Source organism: Dermacentor andersoni, chromosome 2 (genome assembly GCF_023375885.2).
Source record: "Dermacentor andersoni chromosome 2, qqDerAnde1_hic_scaffold, whole genome shotgun sequence".
Classification (NCBI taxonomy): Eukaryota; Metazoa; Arthropoda; class Arachnida; order Ixodida; family Ixodidae; genus Dermacentor; species Dermacentor andersoni.
In genome coordinates this window covers 118,958,768-118,970,761 of record NC_092815.1, presented here as the reverse complement: position 1 = coordinate 118,970,761, position 11,994 = coordinate 118,958,768, and the positions used below count along the sequence as shown (strand labels likewise).

At 47.4% G+C, this 11,994-nt stretch overlaps 1 protein-coding gene across 1 annotated transcript; it reads right to left on the bottom strand.

Moving 5' to 3' along the window:
* Positions 1 to 5,749: 5,749 nt before the first annotated feature.
* LOC126541269 (uncharacterized) lies at positions 5,750 to 10,825 on the bottom strand. Its single transcript, XM_050187971.3, has 2 exons — positions 10,407 to 10,825; positions 5,750 to 7,766 (listed from the first exon to the last, which is right to left on the bottom strand). The coding sequence occupies exon 2, from the start codon at positions 7,734 to 7,736 to the stop codon at positions 6,390 to 6,392; it is 1,347 nt and encodes a 448-aa protein (XP_050043928.1). The 5' UTR covers positions 7,737 to 7,766; positions 10,407 to 10,825; the 3' UTR covers positions 5,750 to 6,389.
* Positions 10,826 to 11,994: the final 1,169 nt, after the last annotated feature.

The window sequence follows — 11,994 nt, the reverse complement described above, 5'->3', positions numbered from 1 at the left end:
CGAGGGACTCCGCGGCTGGCAATCTCGCCCACACAGTTTCACGTGTCCACGCTTCTGCCTCGTTGCTGACCAACGGCCCCCGTGTGCAGGCGCGGCCGTCCAAGGAAGTCGTTCCCGACGTGCAGTGTGAAACTTACCACTTGCACTGTGCGCCGCACGAGAGTTGTTGAATGACTCATGGGTGACCAGCATCGTGCCACGAGTCCTTAACTAGAACCCATCGTCGACGCTCTGCAATTATTTCTCTCGCGCACTGCGCTTGTTGGCATCCGTGTACAGTGGCACTTCGCCAGCGCGCTGATTGTTTTTCACGTGCAGAGGCGGTGCACCGTTACCGACGTACGGACCACTAGTGCAATTCTCTTCCGCCAATAGGCAAATGCGTTGAAGCACTGAAGGCAAAAGGGGGAGGCGGTACTGCAGCGGTTCAAATGATTTAAATGAAGCAGAAAGGGTGGAATGCAGCTTGAAGTTCAAACCCGCGGTTGTTGACACACTGCGGGAAGTACACCGCACCGAGCATGTTGTAATGGTCGTCGGCGAAAGAGCCGAGGAGGCCGAAAAGAAGTTGTACGCGTGATTTGAATATGTGATTTCCGGATGAAATTCGCGTATCACCACACATATAGATGTAGTATAGGAACTTTTTAGTATAAAAGAACCCTAGGTATTTTAAATTAATCCGCAGCCCTATACTACGACGTATCTTATTGGCCAGCTGATGCTTTCAGGTGCGAAAACCAAATCCTTCCGGACCGGAAAGCTGTTGTTCTAATTCTAATCCGACCTTCGGCTGCCGCTATCCAAGTTGATGCCGTGTACAGTGCAATGTTTGTCTGGCCCAATCTGACGAATAAAAGCTTGACTGCATCAGGCTCGGTGATTACATTGAAGAAAGGCGTGGCAGCCAATGGCGTTCTGAAAAAGCTGCGCTGCCGGCTGCATTGCGCACCTTCTGCAATCACTATGGACACCTAATAGGAAATTTGCAGTGTGCGCTGAATGCGCCGCCGCTGACCAGCCGGGCCGTCTAGCACCCTCGCGTGTCGACCTGCTTCGTCTGGCTCAGACCGCTGCAGAGAACGGTGCCCGGTGTCCAAGCGCAGTTTGTAGCGAAGATTGTGGAACCGCTCGGTGAGCGACCTTGGACATTCGCGCGTCCACTAGGGTGAATCAGCCAGCGGTTGGGAGCCGTGGAGGCCACTCCGTGATCGGAGATCCCGTCCAGGCGGTGTCCGATGTCGACGTACGCGTTGACGACCCGGTGCTGATCACGGCCGCATTCGTGACGCACGCTAGTGCGGTCGCCCCGGACATTCGTTCCAATCATGCGGTGATTTGTGGAGTTAACCGGTTGCATTGTGCACCTCACGGAGATGTTGTCGAGATGGGAGATTACGGACACCGCGCCGCGGGTTGTTACCTCGCACGTGTGGTGGATGTCGTGGATTTCTTCATACCACAGTCAGTGCTTGGTAGTCCCTGGGCACAGCGGCAAGTGGCCGGCTCACTGGGTGTTCTTCACGTGCGGCGGCGGTGCGTCGTACCGGACATTGGCACGTCAGTCCAAGGCACGTCATTCCAGAGGGCACCATGAAACGGTGACGCACTAGCTGCTGAGCGTAGTTGTAAGCGTAGTTGTAAGCGTAGCGTAGTTGTAGCGATGTAAGCGTAGTTTTACGGCAGAAATCCAGCTGGTGGCTCAAGATCGCCGTAATGAGTGTAGTGCACGTCATCCATGAAGGTGCCGTGGCCTTCGGCAAAAGAGCAGCGGCAGTGAGTGCCAAATACAAACTACAACTCAGGGAAGCCCCAAATGTAGAAGGTCTCTGGTACGGCATGACACACTGCAGTGGAACTCCCGCCGGAAACTTCATCACTATCCCCATTCACGTGGCCGTGTTTTCCCCCTTCGCTGTGTGCCACCATTTCACGGGCTTCACGTGCAGGTTAACTCTGCGTGAGTTGATGTAGCTGCTGCATTTGATGGCTTGTACGGCCGGTTGGGGGTGTGATCTGTAGGTGTGGGTATCCACGGCTTCGTTCTCCCAGCAGGTTCCCTTCGCCTACACGCAGAGACAACCGAAAGGAATATCACGAATTCCTTTCCATCTCATGAGAAGCAATGTTTTGTTCTATAAATTTCACGCCAACAAGATCACGACTATTTGTTACGGTGCCTACAGACCCCCTTTGTTCTGTATGACACCCCCCATTCTTGTCCTGCTATCTTTGTCTTTCGCGCATACGTCTTTTAAAATTTTGATGCATCTCTCGTTTCTCGATGGTTAAACTGGCCAATTAATAGAGGCAACAATATATATATATATATATATATATATATATATATATATATATATATATATATATATATATATATATATATATATATATATATATATATATATATATATATATATATATATATATATATATATATATATATATATATATATATATATATACACATGGGGTGGGTGGTATAGAATCTGGCAGCTTTGATGCATTCAGGCAGCATGCGTGGCTTATTATACGCGAACGCCTGCAGCAGAAAGGATGTTTCACGTCCGCCGCCAAGGCCCCGTAAATGCTGGCGCTGGCTAACACTCTCAGAGTTAGTTCTAGTGGATAACGATATATACTCCAGAAAGCAGATGGGAAAATGACGCTGCGGTAGCTGAATTGGTAGAAGACCATCGCACGCGTAATGCGAAGACATAGGTACGTATCCCACCTGCGGTCTGTTGCTTTTTCATGAACTTTCAATTTCCATTTATTCATCATTTCTTTAATTTTATAATATATATATATATATATATATATATACTTCTTAATTATATATATATATACTTATAATTATATATATACTTCTTAATATATATATATATATATATATATATATATATATATATATATATATATATATATATATATATATATATAATATTTAGCTATCCCTGCACGCCGTCACCAAGCACGAGATGGAAATAATTTGCAATCGCAACGTAGACACCATTGCAAAGCTATTTAAAGCTTTGGAAGCCTTGGGAAGTTAGAAAAAGTTTGAATTAATTGATGCGCAGAGGTGCTTCCATTAACCAAATTTTAGTGTTTCCGATTATTTTGGTCTATACACTAGCTGCCGTTTCATTTCTTATTTTCAGCTATACTACGTGATTTTAGTACTTTACAAACCCGAAGTGGGGTGGACATCTGACAACAAAATTCAAGGTTAAACCATTTAGAATCAATTGCCAAGTTCTATAGTTAACTTTCGTAATTAGTTAGAGGACTCAAACTCGGCCAGTTTCAAGACGGAACATAAGAGGGCAAGATACGGGTTATGCACCTGGCTTTATCGCAAATATGACGTAAGAGGCATAAAGTTTCACTCCTGTCTAATGATTCAGCGTTATCATCCTGCCAAATTGTGTTGAATGGCGAACGCGGCAAACGACGTCAACTTCCGGATGGGCATTTCTGAGTTGTGCCGCGTTAAATGCCGAGAGTTGGCTAGGCTTCGCGAACCTCGTCACATGAGGAAGGGCGCGTAACGCAAGTGGGAGAAACTTCTGGTCCTGGCGTCGATTTAATGGACCCAACGCAGAGAAGTGACGCTCTCTTCCTGATACGTACGGTGACAAGGTAATTGTGTCCAATTCGAGCGGCACTTACCAGGCTTGGCGATGTTCTAGGAAAGTCTTCAGCTAGTACGACTTTGCTCGCGTACACAAACGGCTTGCGTAGCAGACGACGACGAGAACGACGACGACAACGACGATGACGACGATGATGATGTTGTTGATGCCTTCCTTATTCAATCGTACAAATCCACTGTGGGGGAATAGGCCACCAACCAGGTGGTAAAACAATTTAGAAAAAAAAGGACACACCCTTATAGGCTCAAATGATGATGATGATGAAGGCCTCGAACTATTGCACGTACCTACTAAGGGGGATTAACCAAGATAGAGTGGCGCATACCGAAAACCATTACTTGAATAGACATTTAAACTTCTACAAATGAAATGAACAGCAGGAAATAGAGGGTGTCATTGAACAGTCAAACATGACTGATACAATTTCCCTGGAACAAAAAGCGGCTACTCAAACAGAAAAATAAATACAAAGTACAACAGTAATGTTAGCAATTCAGTCAACGGAAGTGGCTAATGAAGTTTTATATGGCATCACATATCTTCCTGTACGTGTGCCACAGTATGAATATTCCAAAGGATAACACTACAAAAACATACCCTTTAAATTTTATCTTCTTATTCCTTCAGGACATTGACTTATATGTCAATGGCTTGAATATGATGTTGACATATGATGTCAAGGCCATCATATTTGCCACACCTATATTTGCCACGTATCATGATTTATTTATTTATTTATTTATTTATTTATTTATTTATTTATTTATTTATTTATTTATTTATTCATTTATTTATTTAGCATACTTCCAAGGCCCGAGGGCATTACAGGAGGGACTGGTAAATATAAATATTTGCACAGTAAAAGAGAGAAAAAATACAGTTATAACAAGTAAAGAAAAACATCTCAGCAAAAGGCTTCATGAATGGCAGTCTTGAAGCTGTCGATGTCGGTGATGGCGGCGATAGAAGCGGAAAGGTGGTTCCATGTTCACGCGCTTTCGCCTTTCTTTTCCCGCCATTCGCCTCCTAGGGAATTTCTGTCTCTGTTCCCGTCCCTATGCAGAGTAGCATGTAGGGCATTCTATATGCATACTATACGCCGGCTACACACTATACGCCGGCTAGATTCCTTGTATTTAATTGTAGAGATTTTTCTCTGTCTAGCTGGAAGATTCAGTGACACGCCAAGCTGAGACAGTGGAACTTCCAACGCCCTCTACTTCGGGAAGGAGAAGCTCCGACACAAAAAAGGGACCTATTGTTTCATTATTATTGCAAAACAGACATAACGAACAGAGCGCTAAAGCAAGCCTGTGCAAATAAAAATTTAGTTGTGAAACACGACAGCTTAATTGGTACCTTGAGTGTCACTTGCATCTCTAGTCTTCTCCAGAATTTTCTGCTCCAAAGAGATAGTAAGTGTAAAGATGTCAGATCGAAGTTTGCAGTCAGAAAAATAATACCCGTGCAAGCAGGCTGGGTCAGCAGCAGTCCCACTTCCCTAGATTACCGATACAGTGCCACATACTAAGCGCTACGCACAAGAAAAAGTTCGTGCTGCTTCTTTAAAGCATAGCCTATAACATTTTACCTACTAGGACGTTGGTTGCCGTTGGTAACGAGGAGCGCGCCATAGTGCTTATTTATTTATTTATTTATTTATTTATTTATTTATTTATTTATCGTGCAGTAAAAAAATTCAACTCTCTTGCGCGATTTTCTTTCGTTACTGCATCGAAGCAGTATATCGAGTTACGCACTTAAGTACCGAACTGCTTTAATTCCAATTTAAAATGTATTTCTCTACACTCTGAGACTTTCCGGCTTCAGAAATTAAAACTGTATAGTTGCTGCTGAATGCCAGAAAGTTACTGATACGTCTTCCGTACACAAGTACTTGACTTTTGAAAGGAGTTGGGAAATTAACTGAACAGAGTTCCTCGCTATTTACTGGCGAACCTTCTCGCGCTAAAGCAGTTGTGTCGCGCAGTTGTGCTACATTTGCGTCAACATTTTTACAAGCATCGATCGAGAGCACTTCACCTTATTGACAGCTGCAACAAAAGTAGCACTGCTCTGTGCTCTGTATCTGATGAGAAGAGGGCGTGGCGCCCTTTATTGGTATCACTTGCTCAGTGAGCGGTGATCGACTGAGGGTGCACGGTTCAAAGCAGTTTGCAATTTAATCGAGTAATGGAGCTGTCCACCTTACTCGGGCTACCAAGACTACTCAGGCAACCCCGCCATACAAGCCGCGATGTGTCAGGAATTCCCCCGCGCAGCGTCACGCGACTTCCGGCTCTGCCTTGGCTTCCAGCGCAATCCTGCATGTCCTTAAAGACCTTCTCAAAATTTTCTTGATTGCTAGTAGTCAAATAGCGTCGATGTCATCGCCAATTAAGCAATCACTGTCGTTAAGCACACTGATGACATGTGGTGCGATGGTCTTAATGTCTTGGATGAAATGGGCGGCGACCTCACTTTCAAATCATAGTCGACTTTTTGTCTTCCTTGCTCAGGGTCCCTATAGCTGTCAGAAGTACAGTATGACTGTACGTGAAAATGATGCGAGCTTCATCACAGTTCGTCCACTTTGAGCTTTGAGCTGTCTGTCCACTTTGAACAAACAAGGAAAAGTTTTTTTTTTTTTTTGAATTTCATGAAGCCTGTCCAGGAGAAATGTTCAGTCTTTTTTTTTTTTTTCAGAGCTTAGGGTCCGACAAAGAGCTGTCATGGTAGAGTGACACGGCCCTGATTGTCGAAGCCGGCGCTCTGGCTGCCATTTCTCACCGTGAACGCCTCTGCACTGGCGCTGATTTTCTTTTGTCCCATCTTCACGAAAAAGAATCTAGAGGGGTCGACGCTCAAGGCGATTTTCACGAGCGGTGTGGCCACCGAGATGGTTCCGGCAGTGGGCGAGGTCCAGACGACCCGCCTGCCCGAGTCACGTGACACCTGGACGTCTCCCCACGGCGTCTGCTTGATGCGGACGCTACCGACCAGCCAGATTTCATCGCCGTTTCGTGTGCTTCTCTGCCTCGCCTCTCTTACCAGGCGGAAACACTCGCGGAAGCGCTCGGTACCCTGTTCCTGGTTGGAGTGGAACACGCTCAGCGGGAGGTCGTAGAAGAGGTTCCGGAATCGCTCGGTGGTCGACTTGGTACCCGAAGCGTCGACCAGATAGACGAGCCCATGGTTGAGCGCCGTGAACGTCACTCCGCGGCCGGAGACCTTGGCCAACCTGGTGCCCGAGACCATGTCCACGTTTTCGCCCTCCTGAAGCACGCGACCGCACGGGTGGCACACGCAGCTCGAGTCGCCCGAGGAGTTGATCGCCGCCGTGCAGTGCATGGCGAAGTTGACGACCCGCACGGAGCCGTCCGTCGCGATGTCGACGCGTATGGAATCTTGCAGAATCACGGACACGGTGCCGTAGCTGGTCACCACGGGACCATAGTAGTCGTCCGGAAGTTCTTCCCACGGTTCTTGGAAGACGGGCTCCGGGTCCTCCTGGGCGTCGCCGCAGCCGCCTCTGCTCATAACGTGGCGCGGCGAGTCGTCCCCGTCGGCAACGCCAGGGTGCGGCTCGCCCGTGCCGCTGTCTTCTTCCTCCGCTCTCTCACCAAGGTCGAGTCCTCGCGCCATCGAAGCGTGCAGGAACCGAGCGTAGTCCAGTTGCTGCTGTACGTCAACGTCGTAATCGTAAAGGACAGGTTCGTCCTGCAAGTCGAAAGCGCCCGCGCCCGCGTACTCGGCCGCGTAGTAGGCGTCCAAGATGTCCGTGTTTTCGTCGACGATGGAGCCGTAGGGGCTGAACGGAGACATCAGCTCAGGGAAGCCAACCATGGGAGGTGGCAGATAGAGGAACGGCGGCGGCACTATGCCCGGCCACGGCATCACGTTCCCGTCGAAACTGTCGTCGGCCCCGTCCCTGTCGTAGCGGCGCTCGTACTCGTCATTGCTCCCGTGCGGTGGTGTGCGTCGCGAGCGTTGGTTCTCTCTCTGGCGCAGATTCTGTGAGTGTTGATTACGTCTGCCGGGGCCGGCAGTGGCAGTGTGACGCTGGCGGGTGGCCATCGCGGTGAGAGCGCCACACGTCCCCGTCGCCTGCGCAGGCAGAACGATTGAGTTGAGCGGAGCATGTTCCGTTAGATTCGAGCAAACGGCAAATGCCGCTCGGTGAATCTGGGGGCGAATGCACGAAACTTTTGTTTCGCGAGTGCTCTTTGCCATTACCCGGCCGTTTTTCTGAAGAATATGCCAGCCCGACCATTGGTTGGACTTTTCGCTTACGAACTGTTCCAACCTAAGTCTTCTTTTTTATGTGTATAGGGGCTTTGTATTCAAATTCACAAAGCTTTCCTTTCGTAAATGCTGTTTGGAATTGGCCGGCCGCTTTCGCTAATGATATGAACGTTAAGATTGGCTAGAATCTGTTTACGAACGATCCTTGCGCAAGAACGTTTTTGCGAATATGTGCCTTGGTGCGTTTCCGAGGCCTGGGCTGGGATATTACTATTTTATTTTGTTGCAATGCTACTCCCTGTTGCGTTTTGTGAGTTATCCCAGTGGCGATCCACCCCCATTATCACCGTTATCGACCAACAATGAGCGGTGGATGATAATGAATGGATTCGAGCAAAAACTAGGAATCCTGGCATTATGGAGGCCTTAGGCAAGTCTTAACATAATCATGCGGTAGGTTATGTACATCGCTGTGACCTGCAACATCACGCTGTCTGCCACCGGAGGGCGCATCTTTTCATTGCAGCACGCATGTACTTCTCTCACCTCATATATGAACATCCTCGTCCGAACTCGACGTTCAGACTAACGTGCAATAAAATGTTAAAACACTCAGCAATGGCAACCGCAGCGGCTTATATATACACCACTGTTGCTTGAATCGCATCTAGTCTGTTTAATAACGCGCTGCAGAAGCAGACGATACAAAGGCCTAATTAATGGTGAGAATTAATAATGAGTTAACAGATAACGACACCAAGGAAAGCATGCGGTGTATTAGTTGTTTTAATAGAAATGTGGAAATGATAAATAAAGGGAACGAAAGTGGACGCATAAAAAAATAACTGGCCATGTGGGATACGAACCCCAGTCTTCGCATTACGCGTGCGATACTCTAGCTTACCACTTGAACTACCGCGGCGCCATATTCCCGTCCCCTTTTCCGGGTGCTTATGTGTAATAGACCTAGGCCTCTTCTCATTATTCAATGGTGATGCAATTCTCGAGTTCGAAATCAACGCAACGTTATAGTGGTGTAAATTATGCAAAGCTGTTCGCAGGGGTAGCGTGCCCGCGCAGTGTGTTCACTTCTTATAGCTTCTTCCTATACAGAGTGCATATCTTCTCAGACGGGAGAAAGTTAGGGTTCAAGTGTCCACACCGGAGAGCTACCCCAGCAAACTTGATCAAGCATGAAGCCTTAGCGGGGAAGGTCCTGGCGCGCCACACTGACAATAAATGCCAAAAAGACGGTGTGGAGCCAGCAACACGAATCGCAAAGCGGCACATGGTTGGATCCGAGGTGAAACCGCTTATCGTTTAACCATTTGTATGAACCAACGACAAAAGTGCATAGGGAGGGCATAGGGCACACGAACAGTCTTAAACAGAGCTTATCTTATGGAAACCAACTTAGTGGGTTGTTAATGCAGGAGCTTTCTAAAGACACAACTATACTTAGAACGTATACTTGCGACGCGTTACCAGCCCGCTGCGCTCTCTTAGTGCATGTCTGTATACGGTGTTCTCTTTATGAGCACAACGTCATGGGTTGGGTGCACCAGAATGCGATGGAGGCAGAATGCGAAAAAGAACCACGAGGTAAAAATAAACCCGAAGACTCCCACTATCCATGGCGTCAATTATGAACAGCATGGATGTGCAGAATTGAGTAAGTAAAACCGTACAATTCAACTTCCCGAATATTTTCAACGGGGTGTCCGAATATTTCAACGGGGTGTCGGCGCGTTCAGTTCGCGCTGCACGGTGCATGCCCAGATCGACAATCTTAATTCTAATCACCGGCACATAGAACGCTTGTTCGAGCGGCTACCGATCACAGCGTGTTCATGATTCAGTGTCAAAGAGACGCGTCGACTTCCCCACGAAACACAGAATGTGTCCAACAGAGAAATGCGTTTGGCTTCGCACTAATTCGTTAACGCGGCTCTAGCGAGAGCTGCAATAAGATGTTCACGTTTCTAGCCAAGCATATTGAATATCCCAATGATCTGAAGGTGTTGAGAAGGCGTGAACGCGACTGAAAAAATCATTAAGCGTTAGCGTTCAACTAAATTCGTTTAACATTCAATGGAAGCCAGAGCCCATATCTACAAAGTCGTTTTTACACTGCATCAGTTTGCAAGAACGAGTACTGGCCAATAGTGACTATAGCGAAGGCGACAGGCCAACGACAAACAGCTCTCACGCACGAAAAAAAAAAAAACGTACAATGAAGTAGGCTCGAGAAGGAACGTTTTAACGTCTAAAAACGCCCCTGAGAGCGTGATCCATACGTCTGAACGCATAGGTTTACGTCAAGCCTATAGCATGAGCTTAGCTCCTGCTTTCCCGGTAAGATTGAGCAGCGCGCGGAGATGCAAAACCTGCTTATTTCAGTCTCCGACACGGTATATGCGCCCAAGAAACACAGTGGGAAGCTGCAAGTTCTTCGAGCGAACGCTGACAGGGAAAAGAGAGAGCGAAGAAACGGTCACTTACTAAGACTAGCGGCGCTCCATGGAGAAGCTTGAACTGGTTGCAACGGGGCGAGCAACGCTTCTGGACAGCCTCTCGGCGGAAGAAAAGAAGTTCACGCGCCGGCAGTGCGCGGGATAAGATATAGAAGAAGCCATCGCGGTGTATTTAATAATTTAGCTTTTTTTCTTTTTTTTTTCAATCATAGCGCAGCGATGCCGCGCGAATCAGCGCTCAAGTCGCTATGGTTGACCTCTACCCGAGAGAGTTATAGAATTCACGCAAGAAAAGCGAAGCGTACTATATATACATTTTCGTCTTCTTCGCCCAGACGTGTACCATGCAGGGTTTCTAGATGAACAAATGTCATATAAGCAGTAAGTGGAGACCCGAAGTGCGCAAAAAAGTTTATTGAGAAACTTGTAAAGAGAAATGTTAAATGCCGACGCGGGTGGTACGATTTAAATTTCTCGTTTTGAAGGTATGGTTTTCATCAACTGGGACAGAGATCGCTTTCTTCGTGAAATGACCACCGCGAACAGCAAGTGGAGCTGATGGCAGGTTATGACGTCCTAGGAGCACAAGACAGAGAGAGAGATAATAAATATATAAAAAAGGAACGGCAACTTGACTTGCGTAAGAAGAGAGGATGTATGGGATCTAGGTCGCACTAGCTAGGCTTCTCATGTGAAGCTCTACAGTTCAAGAATGATGTTCTTTCCGTTTCTTTCTTGATAGCCCAACCGTCGCATGCGGCCCCAACCTGAGGACAGTGCTTTTTTTTTCTGATCTCTTTCAATCCATCACACTCTCGCCTTCTGATATAGTGGGTGTTGCCCGACGGAGCAAGTGCTACAAAGCGTATTTCGAGGTAGTAAAAAACATTTATCGTATCGGCACCATGCTACCGCGTCTTCTGTGACGGTGAATCTTAATGACAAGCTCTCGGATCCGTAAAAAGAAGGGCGTACGCTGGCGCGTACCCACAGTCTTGTCGTTGTTGTTGTTGTTGTTGTCCTGAGTGGCCGTGGCACATACCCACAGTGGGGAATTGGCCAAGAATCGGGTGGTTATTGGCTTGACTCGAAGGGTTTTTTTTTTTTTCGTCTTCTTTCATCTTGTGGCCTGTGGTGGAATGGAGTGGAACAGATCGCCATGGCGCTGCGAGCGGCAGTAGAAAGCCATGCTCGCTAGATGTGGCATCATCAAAGGTCAATAGACGTAATGGACAAAGAGAAACGCAGAGACGCATACGGGTACTGATTTAGCTAACTTTGACGCTGATGGGTCGTCGTCTAGCGGGAACCAAATTACCGAAACTGTACCATAACCTCCGTTAGCAAGGTGCACGTTCAGACTTGCCCGGACTCAGAAATGCGGGGGCGGCTTGCGCATTGGGAAGCATCGATATATATCGCCTCAGCGCACACATATACAAATGTACAGTACATCCACGTCTACTGTTAAAGGGGCTCGGCAGAAGCACGCTATAACACAGTTCAAGTAGTTAAAGTCGCCGTCTTAGAGAAACAGTGAAGTACCCTCAAGAAATGTGAACTCAACTGCGTCATCCACCATACGCACCTTGTCTAGTATGTTGCGTGTGACATTA